The sequence below is a fragment of the Acartia tonsa genome, chromosome 6 (assembly GCF_053477335.1).
Source record: "Acartia tonsa isolate MP-2025a chromosome 6, ASM5347733v1, whole genome shotgun sequence".
NCBI lineage: Eukaryota > Metazoa > Arthropoda > Copepoda > Calanoida > Acartiidae > Acartia > Acartia tonsa.
Window position 1 is genome coordinate 2285477 of NC_137265.1, and position 22870 is coordinate 2308346.

General features: G+C 32.3%; 1 protein-coding gene across 1 annotated transcript in view; it reads right to left on the bottom strand.

Moving 5' to 3' along the window:
* Positions 1-22870, bottom strand: part of LOC145321470 (uncharacterized) — a 44643-nt gene that overhangs the window by 9805 nt on the left and 11968 nt on the right. Inside the window, exons 4-19 of the mRNA XM_080162891.1 lie at positions 21292-21369; positions 16840-16965; positions 15770-15873; positions 14103-14280; positions 13452-13643; positions 12102-12250; positions 11122-11231; positions 10781-10857; positions 10165-10325; positions 9701-9765; positions 4331-4485; positions 3905-4006; positions 3248-3431; positions 2308-2424; positions 1178-1263; positions 596-757 (exon numbers count right to left, since the gene is read on the bottom strand). Coding sequence (XP_080019017.1) covers positions 596-757; positions 1178-1263; positions 2308-2424; positions 3248-3431; positions 3905-4006; positions 4331-4485; positions 9701-9765; positions 10165-10325; positions 10781-10857; positions 11122-11231; positions 12102-12250; positions 13452-13643; positions 14103-14280; positions 15770-15873; positions 16840-16965; positions 21292-21369 — 2046 coding nt within the window. The remainder of the gene's footprint in view (positions 1-595; positions 758-1177; positions 1264-2307; positions 2425-3247; positions 3432-3904; positions 4007-4330; positions 4486-9700; positions 9766-10164; positions 10326-10780; positions 10858-11121; positions 11232-12101; positions 12251-13451; positions 13644-14102; positions 14281-15769; positions 15874-16839; positions 16966-21291; positions 21370-22870) is intronic.

The window sequence follows — 22870 nt, forward strand, 5'->3', positions numbered from 1 at the left end:
AAGAATAATAATAATTACGAAACCTCTTAGGACATGTTGTAACAATTTGCCAAATGTATATTACTTCTCGAAAAATCACGAAACCTTGGAAATCTGTAAAAATTACGAACTATCTTCTCTTATTAGTAAGCTGTCGATAAATTTAAAACCATGCACCAATAAAAAAGCATTTGTTCCAACCAAGAGATGTACCAAACCTGGTACAATTACTCAACTTACCAATGACGAGGGACCAAGATTGTAGCAAATATGACCAAGTTAAAACTCTATTACAACTCACTGTCTATATTTCTTCCCTTCATACCCACTGTCCTTTAGATTAAATTCCAAAACCTTTTTTCCCAATGTTCACTCAGACCAGAGTGCTTGCAATTCAGCGAATTAATTCCATTTAAAATTACTGAAAATTTGGATATTTGAGCGTGAGCCACTTGGAGTAAAACTTGTTATGTGTTGTAACTAGAGGGAAGGGGGTAAGACGTGGTTAAAAGAAGGTTGTAGGGAAATTTTCACTTGAAATTTATTATCAACATTCTGGTCTCTTGTCCCTGACTAAGACAAAATTTACAATGGCAATCTTGAAAAGGTTGGTTACCTGCTGGTAGTGAGAGGATCAGTAATGGATCCAAGCAGAACCCTGGTTGGGAAACACTCTCGGAGCGTAGCAACCTCTGTAGGTGATTTCTTCCACGAGTACATGAGACAAGCCTCGTCTTTTAAACATGTCTGCACTTGGCTCTTATCTCCCTTGTCAAATCTACAAAAATGAAAGGCTCATAAATGGACGAAAAAATTAGATAAATTTGAAAATAGATATAGATAAACATTAATACATAAAAATAAAAAAATATATAGATAAAAGATGGACTATTATGACTAAAGAAATTATTTGATAATAGTTAGATAGACGGGCAGACTAATAGATAGACAGTACTGTACATACAGACATATGGACAGACACAAATTATACTTGTATAAAAGTAAGAGGATCTCTGTGTGCTTGTGTGTCTCTGTCTGTGACCCCTCCTATATTTTAAAAAAAAATTCTTTTAGAATAAAAAAATGGTGGGTCATATTCAACCCTTCACTACATCAAGTGCTCCTAGAGGCATCTGGGTGTGTAACCGCTGGTAGTATATAAAGACATTCAAAATGATTGAGGAATTTATTGAAATACCTGTCGCATTTCTTATTGGGGTTGAGCAGGCTTCCACAGCTGTAGCACTGCAGGCCAGGGATTCCATTATCAAATCCTTCAACAACCTAGATAGTTAGATAGATTTATATCGAGGTAGTTATATAGATTTGTCAATAGATAGATATAGACAGATTGATAAAAAAGTTGCAGTGATTCCATTATCCTACTATATATAGTAGTAAGCTTTTTTGTCTTCAAAGTGTCTTCACAAAGTGTCCGAAAAAATGAGCCGTGTGACGTCAAAACAATGAGGGATGAGAGGAGAAGTGGGAAAGGAAACCCATTAAAAAGAGATGATCTATTGACGTCACAGGGCTATCTTTTCAGACAGTTTGTAGAGCTCCAAATTTAGCTTATAGTTTAATTTATCTTTCATTATCTTATCCCTGTATCTCTGAGGGAAAAAAAGAGATTTTAATCAAAATTATTCATCAGACCCAGAAAAATTCATTTTCGCAATTAAAATAACAAACAAAAAATTTAAGGGTGTGTCTTATCCCCCCTACCCACCTCATTTCCCCCTATTCGTCGTTATTTATTTCACATAAAAAATGAGAAATAGAAGCGATAAAAAGCTAAAATCATAACCTTTTTTTACTCAGAAACCAATTATTTTGAAAAAACATTTTTTTAAAAATTTTATGTTGCAAATCAACAAAGAAAATTATTTAATGGAAATTTGTTTTGAAAATTTATTTCAAATTAATTATTAATGAATTAAAAATATCAAAAACATTTCTTCTACATTAGTATAGCTTTGCTAGAAAGAAAATAATATTAAAGAAACAGTAAAGTAATATACGGTAAGAGTAAGAGTTATTTATTGCATCGTATTATAGACAGATTCTGCGGATAGAATTTTGAAAAACTATTAGATCAAAGTCTCTTTCTAATAAGACTGGTATTATTTTAATGATTTAAATTAAATTTTTTGTAGAAAATTGTTCATAATACGGTACGATACATGATTTTTAAGTATGGCTCATAACCAATTTCAACCCAGCGATTAATAATCGGTTTCAGTGCCATACTGGTAATTAAATTCTATGATGTCTGTTGTTTTTTTTGTGGATTATAGAATTTATTTTGAAACATAAAATTGAACCGACCTGGGACGGAGCCGGACGTGTCTCTTGTCGTCTCTCACTCTTGTCTGGTGCCGGTAGACGGTTCGGGAACGGCTGCTGCTTGTTGTCATCACGATTAAATCCAGTTTGGAATGGATCCTATAAATAAAAATGTCAGGTAATTTGGTTTTCCTCTAGAGATTTTGGCAGATGCTCGAACACAGTTATAGTGTCTGACTGATTATGACGTTACAAAAAAATTAGCCAATGAGAGGCCACTATAAATTTTACCATTGGTCAATAACGGCCTCTCATTGGCTAATTTTTTTTGTTACGTCATAATCAGTCAAGACTTACTGTGTTCCAGATGCTCTTTATAGTACCTATAAAAATTGAAGTTATAATGGCCTACCACTGGTTAATTAAAATGTATACTGGCCTGTTAATGGTAATATAGTCTGTGTATTTGCCTAGCATTGGTCATTTGTATTGTATAGCGTGTATAGGCACTATAAACAGCTTCTTTAGGCAACATTACTTCTATAAGATTGTAAGTTGACATTTCTTAGTAAATAGGTTTACCCTATTTATGTGTATGTCAAGTTAAAAGAGAAATGTTATAGATTGCATAAATTTAAGTATGAGATTCTCACAATCATGCAACTTCTGCTTTTATAGTGTTAAAATTAACCAATAACTTTCAAATTAACTTACTTGGAGGTCCGTACTTTTCCAGGGATCTAAAGGGATAAGACATTGACCGATAAATTAATGTACATCCATAATTATGATACACAAAATTACCCATTGTGTAGATTATAATTAGTGGTTGAAACGTTAGGATACTCAGCTTAATGAACCAATCAAATTTCAATTAAAGTCTCCAAAATTGTTAAGCCAAAGAATAAGAAAACGTTATTATAAATCTTTGTGGACTGGTACTTTCCCTCATGATAGAGTAGCTGCTTTACTAACTTTATACCTGTGTCTGAGCTTGCGCTTGTGTACGCGGCGTTTCTGTCGGCGGCGGACGGCGGCTATTATTGTTATCCTCGCTACGGCGAGGGGCGGTTTGCTGCTGCGGCTGCTGCTGGCGGTTGCCGGAGCTCTCGTCAGGTCCAGTGTAGGAATTACAATAATCAGACTCACACAAACAGGCGCTTATTCTGAATAGATAAGTTATTAGAAAAGCGTTATATGGTTAGATTAGGCTTAATGTCAAGCTTAAATCATAACTTATTTTGATACACATATTAGTTTTAACCGCTAAGAGAAATAGCTAGATAGATTTAAATGATAGAAATATAGATTGTGATTGATATGGACGGATGGATAGATAAATGACTGAATTGACGGATAAATGGATGGATCAATAAATAGATTTAAGAAAAACTGGATAGAAGGATGAATGAAAAGGATATACATATTTATGGATGGATGCATAGACTGATGGACTGAAGTAAGATAGTTATACAAAATCTCTGTGAATATGACAGGGCAATAGCTGTAGTTTTGTCATACCCTATAGAAATGCAGGTGTGAATTTGACAACAAAACTGTGCTTTTGACAGTCGATTTACTGTGTTTAAGACAGTAGGTCGACAGTATTTTAGCTTGTCGACAAAATACATACACTTACTTGGATTGTGGACTTTCAGAAATATCCATAGGTGTACAAGTTTCTTCAGGCAGCAAAGGATTTGAGATGGATCCAAGTAGAATAGAGGTCGAGAAACATTCCCTGATTTTTCAAAATATATTTATCAATCTATTTCTGTATGACTATTGATATCTCGGTAACGGCTCTTGATTTTTAGTGTATGATGAGAGAATTTATCTAAATAAATGCTTTTTGTCGCAAATTAAAAAACAATACATTTTGTCTTTGTGATAATGATTTTTAAATGAGTTAGTAGTATTGCAGAAAATAAAATCTTTGATTGCATAATTATTATAATAAAGATCTAACTATTTATGGGAAAAAAGCTGAGCCTTTTCCTCTACTTTGAGCAATGGACATAGAAGCAGTAGAAAACATTCTCTTTGGAGTTTTCTTAGCTTTAACGTTATGAGATGATTTGCGACAAAAAGGGATGCTATTTGATAAATATATAATTTCCTGATATGTGCAACTTCATTGGCGGATTTCTGCCATGAATACCAAAGGCAGGCTTCCCCGGGCTTGCACACCACTGATTGACCAGGGTCTGAAGGGTTGAACTGAAAAATAACAATAGAATTAGTCTTCATAACAACTTACGCCATTGAATTAAAAAAGGTGGATTTTTAGTAGCGAAACTATTCTATATTTCTGCATGATCGTCCGTCTGTGCGACCGTAAGAGACGTTTTAGGGGAATTGTGATTTTCTCGGCTTAATTCAAGATAGACGGCTAAATTTTCAAAATTCCCATCATTATTGAGCATAATCCTATCATATAAAGTAGTAAGTTTTGTTTTGTCTGAAGTTTATATTTACTACTGAACCGATTGAGTTCTCCCGGGATGGTTTTAGAAATATGTATGTAAATGTTACAATTTTTTAACAAATAATCATTAAAAATATAATTAAAGTTTTAAGTCGGTTTGGTATTTTTTTAAAATATCATTATGATAATTATTTAAATTTCGTTTTAAATTGAAAGGCGGAAACTTATAATGTACTATTTAAGAAAAATTTAGGTTTGTAATTTTTGCAGATTTTATTCATCAGTTGAATAGAAAATTTAAAATAATGTCAAACCTTGAACCCAAAAATGATAAAAAAAAACTGTTCAAAATTAAAATAAAATTCATGAAAACATTATTTTATGAAAAGATAAAATGCATAATATTGAAATAAAATACAGTAAGAAAATGAAAGGATTGCAGTTTCTTTAATCGGAAGACTTTTGAAGAATCAAACAAAAAATGAAGAATTCTATCAAAAAAAAACAGCTAAGAAATTTATGATTCCCATTTAGAGTCTTCAGTATTAGCACTTTTATTATATTTTTTTCCCTTCAAAGGTCTCAAAAAAATATAAAAAAATGGAAGATTTTTCGCTTAAGTACACAGAAGTAAATTCGTATCCTTTGTTACAATAGAATTGACCCCTTGACAGTTTATTATACAATTATCTAGGCTTAAATTCAGGGTTTAAAGTACTTCAATTTTAATTCTGTTTTTATATCCATATGAGATTAGATTATTTTTTTTGTGTGTTGGTAGCTTAAATTGGACAAAATGTTGATGTAATTGTCAGACTAATTGATACAAAGTTTGTAGTTCTAACGACGAAAAGACTTTTCAATTCAAATAAAAACCAGTATTGATGGTAAGATACATGTAGAAATTAGAATTAAACACTAGAGGGAGAAAGGGTTAAATAACTGTACCTCCCCATCGTCTTGTGCAACCTTTTATTGTGTCATTGAAAATCAACCAATAGTGTCACTTATATTAACACAGCCAAGTAGGAGAAAATAATTTAGAAGCAAATGAAATAGGTCTTTGAAAAAGGAAGGGAGGTAGTTGTCTGTATATAATTATACATCTATACTATAGATCTGTTATGTAGAATATTCGTTATTTTGATCCTATAAAAGCAAATTCAAAGTTTTTTTTCAAATTAGAATTTTCCTTACGTTTTAACTTCTATGTAAACTGTATGAAAGCGATGAAGGAAGGTTCCTTGTTATGAAAATCAACTAAAATTTATGTAATGAAAGTTTAAAATCTAGCGATACATGGTATTATGACAAGTTGAATGATTAAAGACCAATTTAGCAGTGCAAGGATGAAATACCATTCCCTTTATTCCTGGTGTTTACTTGTCTATTGTTAGAATAAATTTTGCAAACACAATTTCTCACAAAACTCAAAAATAAAGTGGCAGAGATAGAGATATTGAAGATAAAAAAAAAAAAAAATTTATCCTCTTACAGTTGAAATAAAGATTCACTATTGTTTTACTATCGTGCTAATAGATGGGATTAAATATTTTTTATAAGAATGACCAAGGATCTTAAGGGATAAGACAATGGATGATAAATTGATGTACATCCCCAATGATGATACAAAAAGTTATTCCTTCTGTAGATTACAATTAGTGGTTGAAACGTTTTGACCTTCATTTAAGTGCACCAACCAATCAAAATTCAATAAAAGCTCTTAAAAATGTTAAATCAACAAATAAGAAAACGTTATCATAAAACTTTAAGGACTATCATAATCCCTCCCTGAGAATGGCCCTTTTAAAAAGTAGAAATATTGGAGGAAAAATAGGGTTTTTAATAGATTTCATATCCCTGTTTATTTAAAATGAATTTTCTAATTAAAGGAAAGTAAATCTTTTTTATTCTCACGATAAAAAAAGAATATTTTGTGTTTTTTTAAAATTCATATACAGATTATGCGAAAATTTTGCAACCCTTTTCTCCTCTAAATAAATTAAAATCAATTAAAAAGGGTAAGGGTACTGTATTAAGGACTAATACGAAGCTTAAATGTAAATCTTACTGAGATTGTAAGTAACACGTGTCATTCCATATCACCCTTATTAATATGATAAAGGTTAGAGGGTGTAGAAATTTATAGACCACTAGCTCTAATAGCATCCCTCCATTTAAGGTCCGGCTTTCATGATGAAGAAATATTGCTTGATATTTTTGAAGATGCCTTTAAATAATTAATTTAGACGTGCTTAAGTCTATTTTAACGCTTAGACTGAAGACAATGAAAATACAACTGAAAATAATTTTATCAAGGTTTTGGATTTCGAGGAACAACAATATTAATCGGTAAAAAATCTATGAGAACATATAGGGATAAAAAATCGCAGCCACGTGCGTAGCCGGGGCCAATTTGGCTTTTACGTTATCAATTTTTTTGTTATATCAAAAAAAGTAATCTTAAAGTTTCTAGATTTTGAATGCTTTTCACGCTATGTGAAAAATTGTGCAACAAAAATATCATTTGGAAAACTTTGACCTTTATTATTAAAAGAAACCATTGAACACACGGAGATGTTTGATACCATTTTAGAAAGTCCTTTAGAAAAATCGGAGAACAAAACTGTCATTATGAAAACCTTGAATAAAATGAGTGTCTGTATATTTGTATTGGTCTCTAAACCTCAAAAACAATGAACATATAGAGATGATTGATACCATTTTGGAAAGCTTTATTAAAAAATATAGAACTAAACTGTCAATATGAGAACCTTGAATAAAATGAGTGTCTGTATAATTGTTTTGATCTCCCTGACTTTCTGCCAAAATTGCCATAATCCTCAACGTAAATTTCAATAAAATCACCCAGATTTATTTCTGTTAATTGTACAGCTCTCTAAATATCACGTTACATTTTAACACAGAAAATAATTTTTAACTGATTTCCATAACGATTAGGTTTACAAAAAGACCAAATAGAATTTTTTTTCGATTTTGAAATAACGATTTTCCAATTTTCATAATGTCAACATTGAAAAATTCATCCAATAAAACATTTAATAATTATATAATGTTAATTCTAATTTTACTAATTCTCCGGGTAAAAATAACTATTCCGACGAATACAAATTTTGAACGTTGTATGAATCTGGAAAATGAGACTTAGCGTCCAAATCTTGAACATAAATTTGAATTCAACATTAAGATAAAGTGTTCAACCAAAACACAGATTTTATAACTATTACAAAATAGCCAATTAAACAAACAAAAAAAGATAGAGTTTCTTAATTTATTGATAAATTTATTCTTTAGCCAATTCAAATTTGTGAAACAATCTATGTTAAATACTAAATTAGCCCATCCTTAACAAGATTTTTATCTACTTGTACTGAAGGATCTCGCTAACCGCTGCTGAACCGATATGGTTCTCCTTTACATGGTAGCTTCTCTTAGGTCCTGGGAAGGTTTATAACTATTTTGGGGGAGGGTAACTCCACTCTCCCAAGAAAAATCGCCAATAATCCTCTTAAATAAAATAAAAGACGTACAGACAGACACAACTTAGTTATAGAATACCTATGCCAAACGGAATGTATGTTTAAATGATATTCAGTGAATCTTAAAAAGGGCTAAAGGTGGATAAAACCATAAAATTGGGAGAATTAAAAAGGAGAGGTTATAATATATTACTTAGGACTTTCATGGGCTATAGGTATAGGCCAATGGGTGGAAAATAAATACTCCGTTTTCTCCAGAGAGACAGGGGACAATGGGGTGTTTATTACACTAGTCCAAAAAGTTTTATAATAACGCTTTCCTATTCGTTGGTTTTCAACTTTGGAGACTTTAGTGAATTTTGATTGGTTGATTTATTAAGTTGAGTGTTCAAACTTTTCAGCCACTAATTTTAATCTACAGAAGGGATAATTTTGTGTATCATAATTGGGGCTTTCTCCATGAGATAGATTGATATTTGGGGGGGGGGGGTTGCTCTTTCCCCCATAGCTTATAATTGAATTTCTTAAAGATTTAAATATTCTAAACTAATGAGGGGATAATTCTTATCATGTCCAGTTACTTTTCCCTATATCCCTGATAAGATTTTATGGGGGGTGGGGGGGGGGGGGCATATTGTTTGATTAAGAAATATAAAATGTCTGACTTTATGTTTTTGATTGCTTTTAAACGCGGACAGATATAAACTTTCCATAAAAAAGCTAACTATTTTTTGTTCCTAAAAAAGAATATTAAACTTAAATACAGTAATTACAAACATTTGCTGAGCGATAAGTTAGTATATGATTTTTTAAATACAGTCCGTTTAGCAAGATGTACTATTATTAACTCAAACTTTCAGACGGACTGACGTACGGTCATACCTAGTTGAAGAGAAGCCGCGCTCAAAACTACTCAAAAAATCGAAATTTAATGAAATTTTCCATAAAATTAATTCTATCCGTTATTAAAACTGAGAATGAAAGATAGGTCAAATTTATAGTCCTAAAATCTTTTGTTTTTATTCAATTTAAAATTTTGGAAAAATTGAATTAGGCATTTAAAATAATGAGTTCTTCAAAATTGAAATTAATCTTTGTTCGCTTTTATAAAAATTAGGATAGCAGATTATATTCAATAATAGTTAAGCTATGTAAACTAATAAAAGCGATTTCTCTTGGAAGGGTTGAGGAACCCTCTCCCAAAATAGTTATAACCCTTCCAAGGATCTAGGAGAAGCTTCAATGTTAAGATATTAGCAAGATTTTCAGCAACAGTCATAGAAACACAGACAGATAGATAGACAAACATCTTTTTACTATTCTATAGTTTAGATTTGAAGACGAAGAAAGTATCTAAAAAAAATCAGCATGTTACGTCATAAAAACGAGGGATTATCCATCTCTTTTTTAGGGGTTTTCTTTCCCACTCCTCCTCCCTCATTTTTATGACGTCATTTAGGGACATTCTTCGTCTTCATAGATTTGGTGGTTGAAAAATTATCCTAACCTGATCACATTGGGGACTTGAATCTGATGAGAACAGGGAGCCACATTGGTGGCACTTTACTCGATCTGAAATTTATAACTATAGAGTAGCTGCGATGCTAAAAATAATATTAGTATTTCAGGGAAAGGGGAACCAGTACGTGTCTTTAATTAATCAAGATAGGGACAGCGAAAAGTGTCATGTGTGACGTCATAAAAAGACTTATATTATCCATCTCTTTGTTAGGGGCTTCCTTTCCCATTTTTCCTTTCATCCTTTCCTTTTAGACGTATTTTATGACGTCACATATGACACTTTCCGCTGTCCTCTCTAGAACCCTTTCTTTTACCAAAAAATCTGAATTTCAAAAATAATGCGCTTTTCTTACAATTACAGACCTATCAGTCTTATAGTTATTGAGATATTGACAAACAGGCAGACATCCTACCTATTATATGATATGATGGTCTGATAGGTATACATACCTGGTAAACTTCTAACCGGAGCCACATTATTTCTGACAGGGGCTGGTGGGGGTGGTGCCCGGGTGGTTGCTATCCTCTGCGTTGTTGTCGTCCTTGTTGTTGTTGTAGGGATTCTTTGGAAGGGTCGCAGTGTGGTGGTTGTGGTTGTTGTTTGTTCGTTTCTAGATATTTAATAAAATTATGACTGGCGGGATGACTAGAATTTTGCCAATAATTGACACATTGGAATATTTTAGACAACGCACACTTAGATTACACAAATATTTCCTGGAAATCCAAACTTAAAAATTTATTTGTTTTATGTTTAGTACCAAGATCTTTTTTGTTCATTTTCACTGTTTTAGTTACGGACCAAGATTCTAATCTAAATTTGGTACACTTATACCTGGAACTTCTTAACTAAAGAAGGTTGCATGTACTTTAGATTATTCCGTTATGCCATTCAAATTAAATCTGCACATTCCTGGAACTTCCTAATTGAGGATGGTTGCTATTAAGTTAGATCATTCCATTTTACAAATCAGCCATGTTTTATACCTGGAACTTCTTAATGAAGGAAGGTAGCTTTTACTTTAGATCATTCCATTATGCAAATATGATGAAATTTTCTTTATACCTGGAACTTCCAAGTGATGGCAGATTGCTGTTATTTTCATTAATTCCATTACACAGATCAGATGTACAGATACATGCCTGGAAAAAATATGTAGTAAAACATTTGTATTGATAAAGATTGACAAAAACTAGCCCTTCTGGATCTGGTACTACCCTTACCTAACCTAGCCCTAGTGGTCCTAACCTAACATTACCAAGCTCTACTGGTCCTAACCTAACCCAACTTAACCTACCCTAATACTCCTATAACTAAAAGTTTCCGGATTACAGTAAGGTGTAGGCTCCACAGAGTTATCTATACTTCCCAACAGCATAACCAAACCTATCCCAACCTAACCCTACCTGGATATTATCTGACTCTACAGTTTCCGGATTACAGTAAGGTGTAGGCTCCACAGGGTTATCTATACTTCCCAACAGGATACTGGTAGGGAAACATTCACGGATCACAGCTAAAAATGGATTCATAGTTAATCTCTGGTGTTAGATCAAGAAAATAAACTTTTGCTGACATATTCATCTATTTGAAATTGTGTCTGTTAAAAAACCAAAAAATATAAATTATATTTCTTCTTTAAGTAACTTTATACTATATCTGCTTTGACTTTTTATTTGTTACCACAAGGAAGAATAGGAGTCGTTAATTGGTTTGTCTTTTCGTTTATATGTCTTTTTACCTACATATATGCTATAATGTTTGTTTCTCTTTCTGTTATTCTGATTACTTTTTTGTCTGTCTTTTATTAGACTTTATGCTCGTCTGTCTTTCTATCTTTTTGACTGTCTTTAGTCTTTCTGTAAAAATGTCTGAATTTCTTACTTTCTTGTTGTCTGTATGTCTTTCTGACTGTCTTTCTTTCGTTTATTCATATAAATAAATGCCATTCAGTCTCTAATTATGTCTTTTTATTTCCCAATTTTATTATTTTTATTATTTTTCAATTTGTTTTCAATTTACCTGTCTGTCTGTCTGTCTTTCTCTCTACTCTAGATGTCCTTCTGTCTTTCATTCATCTTTCTTTTTATATGTTTGTCTATCTTTCTGTCTTTCTTTTTAATTGTGATAATTTAGTAGTTATTCTCGCATCGTATTATAAACAGCTTTCCGCGGGTATAGAATGTACAATTATAAGACTAAAACCAGTTTTTTAGCCCTAAGGTGCCGAAAGCTCCGGCTAAAAAAACTGGTTTTAATCTTATGATCGTACATTTTATATTCGTAGAAAACTGGATATAATATGATGCTAGACATAGTTTTTTTTTGTATGGATGAGTACTGGTTCCTATCCACCGGATTCGAATGAATACGAGAAAATACTTACAAACATCAGTATCCGAAGTTCTCCACGAGTAGTACAGGCAAGCCTCCCCTACGTCACACTCCTTGGACTGGCTCGAGTCTTTAGCATTGAAGACTGGACAGTTGGGAGCGTCGGTGGAATAAAGACTTCCGCAGGTGTAGCATCGAACCCTTGGTAGATAGAATTATTTGTAAGGTTGTGTGATGTTTTTGTACTAATTGCAACAGCTTTCACATAGAATTTATGTAATACATAGATGGATTATATACAAAGTTTTTTAATCCTTATAATAAAGTAAATGGATGTTTTTTTCTGTTTTTACCAAAGGATCTCGCTAACCGCTGAACCGATCGGGTTACCCTTAACTATTTTAGAGGAGGGTACCACCACCTTCCCAAGAGTAACTGGCCATAGAAAAAAATTACCCCCCCCCCAAAAAAAAAAATAACTTTTTATAAATCTAAATTTAAAAAAATGGATTTTGGGATTCAACACCGTTCCTCAAGTGCCCCTAGAGGACTCTAGGGGGCGTAGCCGCTAGTCAAGAATAAAACAATGGATGACAAACTAATTTACACCCAAAATTACAATAATCTATAAATTACCCCTTCTGTACATTAAACTCATTTATGGAATTTGAAAATTTTTTGACATAGAATCAGATTTAATAAAAGAACCCAAAGTTTTTAAGCCAACTAATATTATATATCTTTGGGTATGATTTCAATTTACAATCCAATGTCTCCTCTCTGCTTTCTATTCAGGGATAAATGCATAGATAGATAGATAGAAATGAACAGATATTTAACTGGATGAACAATAAGATATATAAGTTTTCCGGAATTTTAAAGTTAGGGGGAGATTTGAAATCTGCATCAAATTTTGAGGATTTTTTATAAAATTCGTTTTTTTCTATAATTTTTTATCTAAAAGCGGAAATCCAATTTAAGTTAATTAATTTTGGCATCTATTTCGTGGATTAAAAAAATCTGCGCTCTGATTGGATGGCGTACATCATTCAACCAATTAGAGCGCAGGTAGTTTAAAATCCACCTATCCTATTGGTCAAAAATAATTAACTTAAAATGCATTTCCGCTTTTAGATAAAGAATTATACAAAAAACAAATTTTATAAAAAATCCTTAAAATTTGATGCAGATTTCAAATCTCCCCCTAACATTAAAATTCCGGAAAACTTATATATCTTAATGAACAAAGATATAGATAAAAATGGAAATAGATAAGTAATAATAGATAGAAAAACATATAAATGGCTGATAAAATAAAAAGATAGATAGATAATCATATACAGTTTTAGTTAAAAAGATTAGTTAGGTAAGATTAGATAGGTAGATGGCTAATTAATCATACCTATTGGGGTTCCTATTCCTAGGTGGGTCAATTCTTGGAGCAATCGGCCTTTCTGTTGTTGTAGTTGTGGTTGTAGTTGTTGTGGTAGTAGTTGTTGTTGTTGTAGTTGTAGTTGTAGTTGTTGTAGTTGTAGTAGTTGTTGTGGTAGTGGTTGTTGTTGTTGAGATTATGGGAGAAAAAGTTGATGTTCTCCTACATTAAAAAACTATTTTGTCTAATGTACAATAATTTTAAATCTACAATTACAAGCAACTATGTAAGGTATAAGTAGGTAGAAAGAACTTTTGGTGCTTTCTCTAATTCCCACAAAGTACCTTTTAAGCACTTAACCCCCTTATATTTAAAGCTAAATTACCTAACCACTGAGGTGCTACACACTATCCAATATAACCTAACCTAACTTGCCCTAAATTAATTAACAAACAAGCAAAAGAAAAACTTAAAAACTTAATATAATGTATTAATATAACTTAATAATGTATTTAGAAAATAAGGGGGATGGGGGACATTAGATAGACAGATACACAAAAAATTTATATGATCCTATATTTCACAATTTTTTAAAATCACATATGATAAATGTAAATATATTTTTCAGTTAAAAAGAAAGAATAGCTTTAAAGCGGCTGTCTGGAAAGACTTTTAAATTACCTGAAGAGTGCAGCGCACGGTATCTGATTACAGGCCCGCCGTTGTCTGTTACCGCCGCGGCAGTTTTGTCCTCCGCCCCGCGGTTGTCTGACCACCACACGGGTTCGAACTTGGGTTCCCTTGTCGCAGGATTTGGAACATTCGCTCCACGGTCCGTAGGCCGACCATTCACAATCAACTAGAAATAATTTTATCAATCAAGTTCATTATGACAAAACTGTTTGATTGCACAGTCTTTGTCTTGAGATCCTAAGTGAGCCTGTTTATCACCAAGTAATCCCCCTACTATAATTATTTATGTGACACAGCAGCAGTAAGATCCACTTTTAATGTCTTTGTTATAAGTAAATCCTATCAATAACAAAACAATTTGCGGATATTAAACGATTTATTTCACAGTCGCGCGATTAGCAAAATATTTTAGAAAAAGTTTGTCTTGATTTGGTTTTCATTAAATTTAATATATAAAGTTTAGTCGCTCTAAATAGACAAAATAATAGTTTTATCCAGGGAGGGAGAAGGCAATGGTTTGAAAATTATACTGATATCCAAATTTGCCTATCTTTGTTATCTTTTTTTGTTGGCTCATAAACTTCTATTAAATCTTGATTGGTTAGCTTCAAACTTGTAGTTTCATTCTACAGAAGGGATAATTATATTAATTTATCGTCCATTGTCTTATCTCTTTATAATCCCTAGTTTTAGCTAAATAAATCTTGAACTCTCATCATAGTCTAAGAAAAGAGGAAGATATAATATTGTCCCTACAAAATTGTTTAAGTTTAAGTAGAATTTTTATTTTAACAATTTTGCCAGCTTAAAAAGTTTCTGTTAGGATCTCAGTATTTTCTTTGTTGGCAACAATTACAAAACTGATATTTAGCTCAGAGAGGGAGGGGACATTTATTACACAAGTCCCCAAAGTTACAAGATAACATTTTTTTACTCATTGGCTCAACAACTTTGTTGACTTTTAGTGAATTTTGATTGGTGGATTTATTAAGTTGAGTATCCAAACGTATCAACCACTTATTGTACTCTACAAAAGTATTTTGTGTATTAATTATGGGGATTTACCATTGTACATCAATCAGCTATTGTCTTATTAGATACCTGGCACAATAGTGACAATTTGCTGTTCTGATCATTTGACATTTGGAGGTTTTGATGAAACACCATATCATATATTTCCGTTCTTTTTATTTGGGATGTGAGTAATTTTGGTAAACAACATTTGGTAGCAAATTTTAACTCACCGTAATTTTCTTAATTTATCAAAGTTTAAGGAAATGTTCCTTTTTATATTTTAATAAAAAAACATTTAACATTTTTAACATTACACGTCAATCATTCATTTTTCTAGATTTATTCTCGAGATCTAAAGGGATAAGACAATGGCCAATAAATTGATGTACATCCCTCCAAGGATAATACTCCAAATTACCCCTGCTGTAGATTAAACTCATGAAACGCTTGAACACTAAACTTAATGAAACAATCAAAATTCATTAAAGTCCCTAAAGTTGTTAAGCCAACGAATATAAAACTCTGGAGACTAGTGTATTAAACAGCCCATTGTCCACTCTCTTGCAGAATTTATTCACTTTTATTTAATGAAAAAATTATTTTTAAAATTGGTTTTTGGCCGTAAGATAATAAATTATTACCTGTATCATCATTTGATTTTTGATCATTGATTGTATTTTGTTGGCTGGGGTCATCATAACATTGTACATTCAGAGTGGGGTCATTGTCCTCCCATACACCCGCCCTAAAAATATTATGGGGTCATCATAACATTGTACATTCAGTGTGGGGTCATTGTCCTCCCATACACCCGCCCTAAAAATATTATGGGGTCATCATAATATTGTACATTCAGAGTGGGGTCATTGTCCTCCCATACACCCGCCCTAAAAATATTATGGGGTCATCATAATATTGTACATTTAGAGTGGGGTCATTGTCCTCCCATACACCCGCCCTAAAACTATTATGGGGTCATCATAATATTGTACATTCAGAGTGGGGTCATTGTCCTCCCATACACCCGCCCTAAAAATATTATGGGGTCATCATAATATTGTACATTCAGTGTGGGGTCATTGTCCTCCCATACACCCGCCCTAAAAATATTATGGGGTCATCATAATATTGTACATTCAGAGTGGGGTCATTGTCCTCCCATACACCCGCCCTAAAAATATTATGGGGTCATCATAATATTGTACATTCAGAGTGGGTTCATTGTCCTCCCATACACCCGCCCTAAAAATATTATGGGGTCATCATAACATTGTACATTCAGTGTGGGGTCATTGTTCTCCCATACACCCGCCCTAAAAATATTAAGGGGTCGAAAATAAAGTTCTTATATTTTTATTTTCCGTCAGAAAAAACTATTATTAAATTAGTTTTCTGTCAGTCAAAAAAAGAGTGTTGCATTACATACATAGGTTTCTTGTAGTAATAGTAATCTTTGGAAAAGAAGAGATGTGCTTTCCCTCAAAACGCAAAGCGAGCACATAAACTCCCGACCCTTCTCTTAATTCTTAGTTTTGTCTCCCCTTTTATTTAAATTGAAAAATGTCGTCACATGGCTGATTTTTGAGACACTTTGTAAAGTTACTAACCTAACCTAACCTAAAGTAAAACATGCACAAAAACTTTTAGCAACATCTTTTAAACCAAAACATCATGATGAGGGTTGCAAATTGCAATTTATTTTAGATTCTACCTTGATGCATACTTCCAGTTGGTCCCGAGATCATGGACACACTCCCCGGGGTCGCTGTTTCGAATCCCAGCAATGAACTGACCCAGCTCAGGACCAATCACCCACAGGCTCAGGCTGTCACGCTCACTACAAGCAAAATTAAGATTAGTTTTAATTGGGGAAGGATTAATTTATTTTCAATTATGGCTTAGAAATCGATTAATATCCGCTGGTTTAGAACCAGTGCTCAGCCATATTGATAAATCATGTATAGCATCGTATTACAAACAATTTTTCACAAAATTTAAGACAAAAAAGCATATAATTAATACCAGTTTTGTTTGACAGCGTCTTCGGCCCGTCAGGTCTGACAAAACTGGTTTAAATCTTATAATTTTTAATTTTTATATCCGCGGAAAGCTGTCTCTAATAAAATGCGATAAATTAGTATCATAGTTTTATATCCCTGTATTTCTGTCAATCAATAAAAATATTACGCAAATATTACTGCAAAAAATTCAAGGAAGAAGGACATTGGTTTTAAAACACTATCCTTCATTCGTTGATAGAAAATATATACTTTTATTAAATAATTATTGATTGGTTGAATGATTCCAATTTTGTTGGGATGTACATCAATTTATCGTCCATTGTCTTATCCCCTAAGCTCCATGCAAATATTCTTTTAAGCCAAGAATTTAATAAATTTCAACGGTATTCAAATATCGAGGCATTTTTAAACTAAATACATATCAATTCTACATGTATGTATATTATATTTCATATGAACATTATAGCCAACATATTTGCATAAATTGCTCACATATCAAAAAAGGGAGGGAGTTGATACTAGAAAAAAGTTAAACCAATCTTCAAAAATGCTGTTTTAGAGATTTTGATATTAACACATATACATACAGACAAATATATAACTGACTGCTTTTTTATTATACTAGCGGCTGCGCTCCTAGCGTCTATCTAAGGGCTCTATATTCGAAGGAATATGGAAGGGCAGAAAATAGCCTAAAAAATAAATGCATAAAACCGTCTCGGGACCTATAAGAATCTTCACTGTAAAGGAGAACCATATAGGTTCAGCGGTTAGCGAGATCCTTTGCTTCAGACAAAAAAACATACTATTTTATATAATAGGACTAGTTGAAACGCTCCTAGCCTCTAGGGGTTCTAGGGATAAGAAAGGGGCCTAGAAAATAGTATTTTAATGCTCAAATCTAAAAAAAATGTGTTAGCCTTAAACAACCCTAGGACCTTAATGAGGCTTTCCTAAAAATATATCTAATTGTTTAAGTAATTATTTAAATTGTTCCAGAAAACTTTACTACTTTATATAGTAGATTATTTCTCGTAGGATATTTTATCTAAACTTGCATAAAATTGAAGAAAAAAAACTTGATAGAAACTATAATCATTTTTTGTTTAAAAAATCATTTTAATTATCAGTTTTTGTAGAATAAAGATTCTAGCAAGAAATTTTGTAAAAACCTTGGGAAGCAAAAAGTGCAAATATTTGGTAATATCCCTATTATGACCAATGGACCTTCCATGACCCAGTTTCCAACCCTTAATCAATATTTTCGTACTGAATTCGAGCCAGCAAATAGTGCCTAATAAAAATTACGTCATACACTTCAAATGGCCAATGTTATATAGTTTACCATTGTTCAATATAAATGTACACTGGCCTGTCATTGGTCATTTGTATTGTATAGCGTCATTTTTTATTAAGCATTATTTATTGCTTTACTGAATTCTTCAGAACCTTAACCCATTAGTGCCGAGCTACTTTTATGGGCCGATCGAGCTGAAAGTTTCAGGGAAGCTTTATAATGGTCAAAACGGAATTCGTATTTTTTTGTTTTGCTCTAGTGGCGTGCACAGGAAAGTTGCAAAAAAAACCCGGTTCGGCTCGGCCATAAATACCAACCAGGCATTATTACCCGTTTTTGGTGCTTTCCCCCGGCGTTAAAACCCGGTTTTCCTGTAAAAACCCGGTTATTTTGACCAAAAATCGAAAAATGTAATTTTTGAACGTCAAAAGTGAGATGAACACTTTTTAGAACTTTGATACGATCCGTAATTGAAAACTACACAACCTCATGTAATCTATAGAGCTACAAGTATAATACAAAGCGATTTATTTCAAATTTTGTGTTTAGCCGGCGATTTCGGGTAAAAAAACCCTGTTTTGTTGTTGTTGTCAAAAAAGATCTATTAGTGAAACCGGGTAATAAAAATTTCAGACTCCAAATGGAAATGCCGAACCGGGCTTATATAGGACGTAAAAACACGATAAAAAAATCATATAAGAAATAATAATTTAAATAAAACGAATTCACAAATAGATGTACTTGTCAATAAACTTTAGATTTAACGAAAAAAATCAGCGACTTTACTATAAAAACAAAAAAGTTAGATGGGGTATTTTGAATTTTCATGATTTTCAAACTTTGTTGATCTATACCGGCAAACGGAAGTAAGCAAAACTACCTGCTCCAGGGGGAAATTAAAGCCAGGGTAGTAGAGGGGGGATTCATACTGAGAATGATGCAATTATGAATCCGAAAACCGGTTTTTTTTACATTTTCTGGAACCGGGTTTTAAAACCCGGTTGGGGCACTAATGGGTTAATCTCAGTTCAATAAATGTTTTTTTTTGTATATCCTATATTTAACTTTATCGGTCAGTCTGTCCGCATTAGACTATAAAAGTTGGAAAGATTTTTAATCAATATAATAGATTTGAAATCTGCATAAAATTTTAAGGATTTTTTATAAAATTAGTTTTTTATATAATTCTTTATTTAAAGGCGCAAATACAAATTAAGTTAAATAATTTTGAGATCTGTGATTGGTGGATTGAAAACTATCTGCGCTCTGATTGGAGAAGCTTAAGTGACGTACATCATTCAACCAATTAGAGCGTAGGTAGTTTCCAATCCAGCTATCCTATTGGTCAAAATTTATTAACTTAAATCGTATTTGCGCCTTTAAATATAGAATTATATAAAAAACGAATTTTATAAAAAATCCTTAAAATTTTATGGAGATTTCAAATCTATTATATTGATTAAAAATCTTTAAAACTTTTATAGTCTAGTCCGCATGGCTATTCTTGAAATTACTTCTTTTTTAAATAGTATTCTGATATTTTTGGGGAAGAATTCCTAAACTCAACTTTTATTCTACTGTAGATATATTAGATAGGTTACTGAATTTTCTAGAAATATTCGCTTGTACAAAGATTATCTCCTATATCGACCAAGCTTGTATGTCTGTCTGCCCAGAAAGTCAATTTGTTCATTACATATCTTTAATTTAAGTATTAAGGGAACGAATTTTCTTAGCTGCTTTTCAATTTTTAGTGTAAGTTTTCTATACCAATAAGCATCTAGTAAAAATATTACTTGATTCGTCGCTTTATCTATAATATTCTACCAGATATTATATTTGGAAAAAGCAGAGGGTGCTGTTGGTCCACACTGGTTGTAAAAAGGATATTGCAACAAAATATTTTGCTAATTACTGTTTATATTGTGACCAAGGATAACATGTTTATACAGTGTAACATAATAATCATGAAACTCGAGAGAATAACTATTTTTATTTACTTTCGAAAGCATGGATCTTCAGGGATAAGACAATAGATAAAAAATTTACGATATCCAAATTTGTCCCAACTAATAAAGATTTGATAAAAGTACCAAATTTTTTAGGCCAACAAATAAAATGGAGTGTTTATGAACAGTACAATTTACGTGTTCTGAGCCTTCTCTGAAAAGTAGAACCAAACAGATTCAGTGGTTACAAGGGTCTCTTTATTTAGAAGATAGACAAAGAGACAAACAATCTTCTTCTTATTTAATAGGATATGTCATGTAAAACACTATATCATGTAAATTAGTATATAATTTAAATTAGTCTTGCTTGAAAAAGTGACTTGATATTTGCATGATATTGGCTATTTTTAAATGTACTAAAAATTTATATTTTGTTTAAACACTTATTTGAAGAGGAAGTAGTATTATATAATGAATCTTACTACAAAACATTGGGAAATAATTCTCAAAATTTTCTTATACTAATATTTGTAAGATATGTACCATTTTAGATGATATCCTATTATATAAAGTAGTAAGCGTTTTTTGTCTGTCCCGAAGGATCTCGCTAACCGCTGAACCGATATTTTTGTCCTTTCCAGTGAAGCTTCTTATAAGTCCTGGGAAGGTTTTAAACTAATTTTGGAGAGGGTGTCTTTACTCAACTCCCCCCCCCCAAAAAAATAATTTTTACTCTTTTGAAACTCAAATTTAAAATGGAATGAATGAGGTCGACTTTTCCCCCTCCTACCAGTGTCCCTAGAGGCTTCTAGGGGCGTAGCCGCTAGTAAAATACAAAGCCCGTAGATCCTAAAAATCAAAAGTTGTTAAAATTAGATGTTAAAATTTTCTTTTACCTGGTGAAATAGTAGATGTAGAGAGGACTCCTACCAGGGAGTTTGTAGGCTGGCCGTCCGTTGAACTTCTCATCAAGCCTGAAATAATAACTATAGATTAGCTGCGCGCTATTAATATTTTATTGGTGGCATATACTCATTAAGGAATGTTTGTTTAAATGAGGAATTCGAAACATTTAGAATCACTGCTGGAAGGTGCTTAAAATCACTTGCTCTCGTTCGTGCATAGTCCCCTTTTTTATTCTTGCTCCTCTCTAAGGGGTAAGACAATGGAGACAAATATTTGGGAAAAATTAATTTGGGACATCTGCCATTGATAGACCAGGTTTTAATAATAATACACAATCTTTGGTTAGAATTGTAGGTTTAGTACAATATGATGAATTATCCTTCTAATTGGGGAGATAATACCTACTAAAAGATAATTATTGGTTTCATTTAATTGTTTTTCATTCCTATACATGAGGAACAAATAAATCCTCCAAAATTACCTAACTCTGAAGTATTTGAACAATACAATGTTTCATTAAACAACAATTCTTTTGGAGAGTGTGCAAATTTTGCCTTTTAAGTCACATTAAGTGTTTGTTTTACGCCTTTTGGCAATATTTAACAATTGCAAAAAAAAGTTGCAATACCTATTTATTTTTGGCGTGTTGTCAAAACAGCAAGTTTTATATGTATCACTTCTTTATAAAGGGTGAGCAAAAAATCGGAATTTTTAAAATTTAATTGCGCGATTATGCGTAGAAAAAAAACCACGCATACCGTTTGAACCGCTATGAACTCTATTTTTTTGGAAATATAAGAATGGTTCCTGTGTTACAAATAGTTTAGGAGCTAGGTGGTAAAATGTCCCAAAAGTTTAAACTCAGTTGGGACATTTTACCACGTAGCTCCCTAGCTATACGTAGCACAAAAACCCTTCTTATATTTCCAAAAAAAATAGAGTTCATAGCGTTTCCAACGGTATGCGTAGTATTTTTCTACTAATAACGCAGGCCGCGCAATATAATTTTTTAGAATGTCAGCACTTTTTTGCTCACCCTTTAAATTACACTTGTAGAAATGCAGATATTTGTTTTTTTTAGTATAGCCATGTGTGTTGCGATAGATATAAAAAACAGAAATCTTTTTATTTGGGGAGCTTTATATATTTTTATTTGGCGTAATTGATTAAATAGCTATTTGTCTTCTTAGTTTGTGTTCCGTCAACGAATAGAGATATTGTTTTTATAGAGGAAAAAAACTTTTTATTTTTTGTTTTTCCCGTTGGATTATTTTAATTTCAAAACTTTCTTTTCAAATTTTCTTTCGCACTCCCCCCTCTCATCTCTTTTTCTCTATTTGTGCATTAAATCAATAGACGAAGACGAAAAAAGTGCCTCAAACTAAATTCTGACGTCATAAAATTGATTGATTATGAGACGAGCAGTGGGAAAGAAAACCCATAAAAGAGAGATGGATAATCCCTCGTTTTTATGACGTAACATGCTGATTTTTTGAGGGACTTTCTTCGTCTTCCATCTATAGCTTTTAGCTTTTTTGTGCAATATTTTTGGCCAATGACTTGAAATTG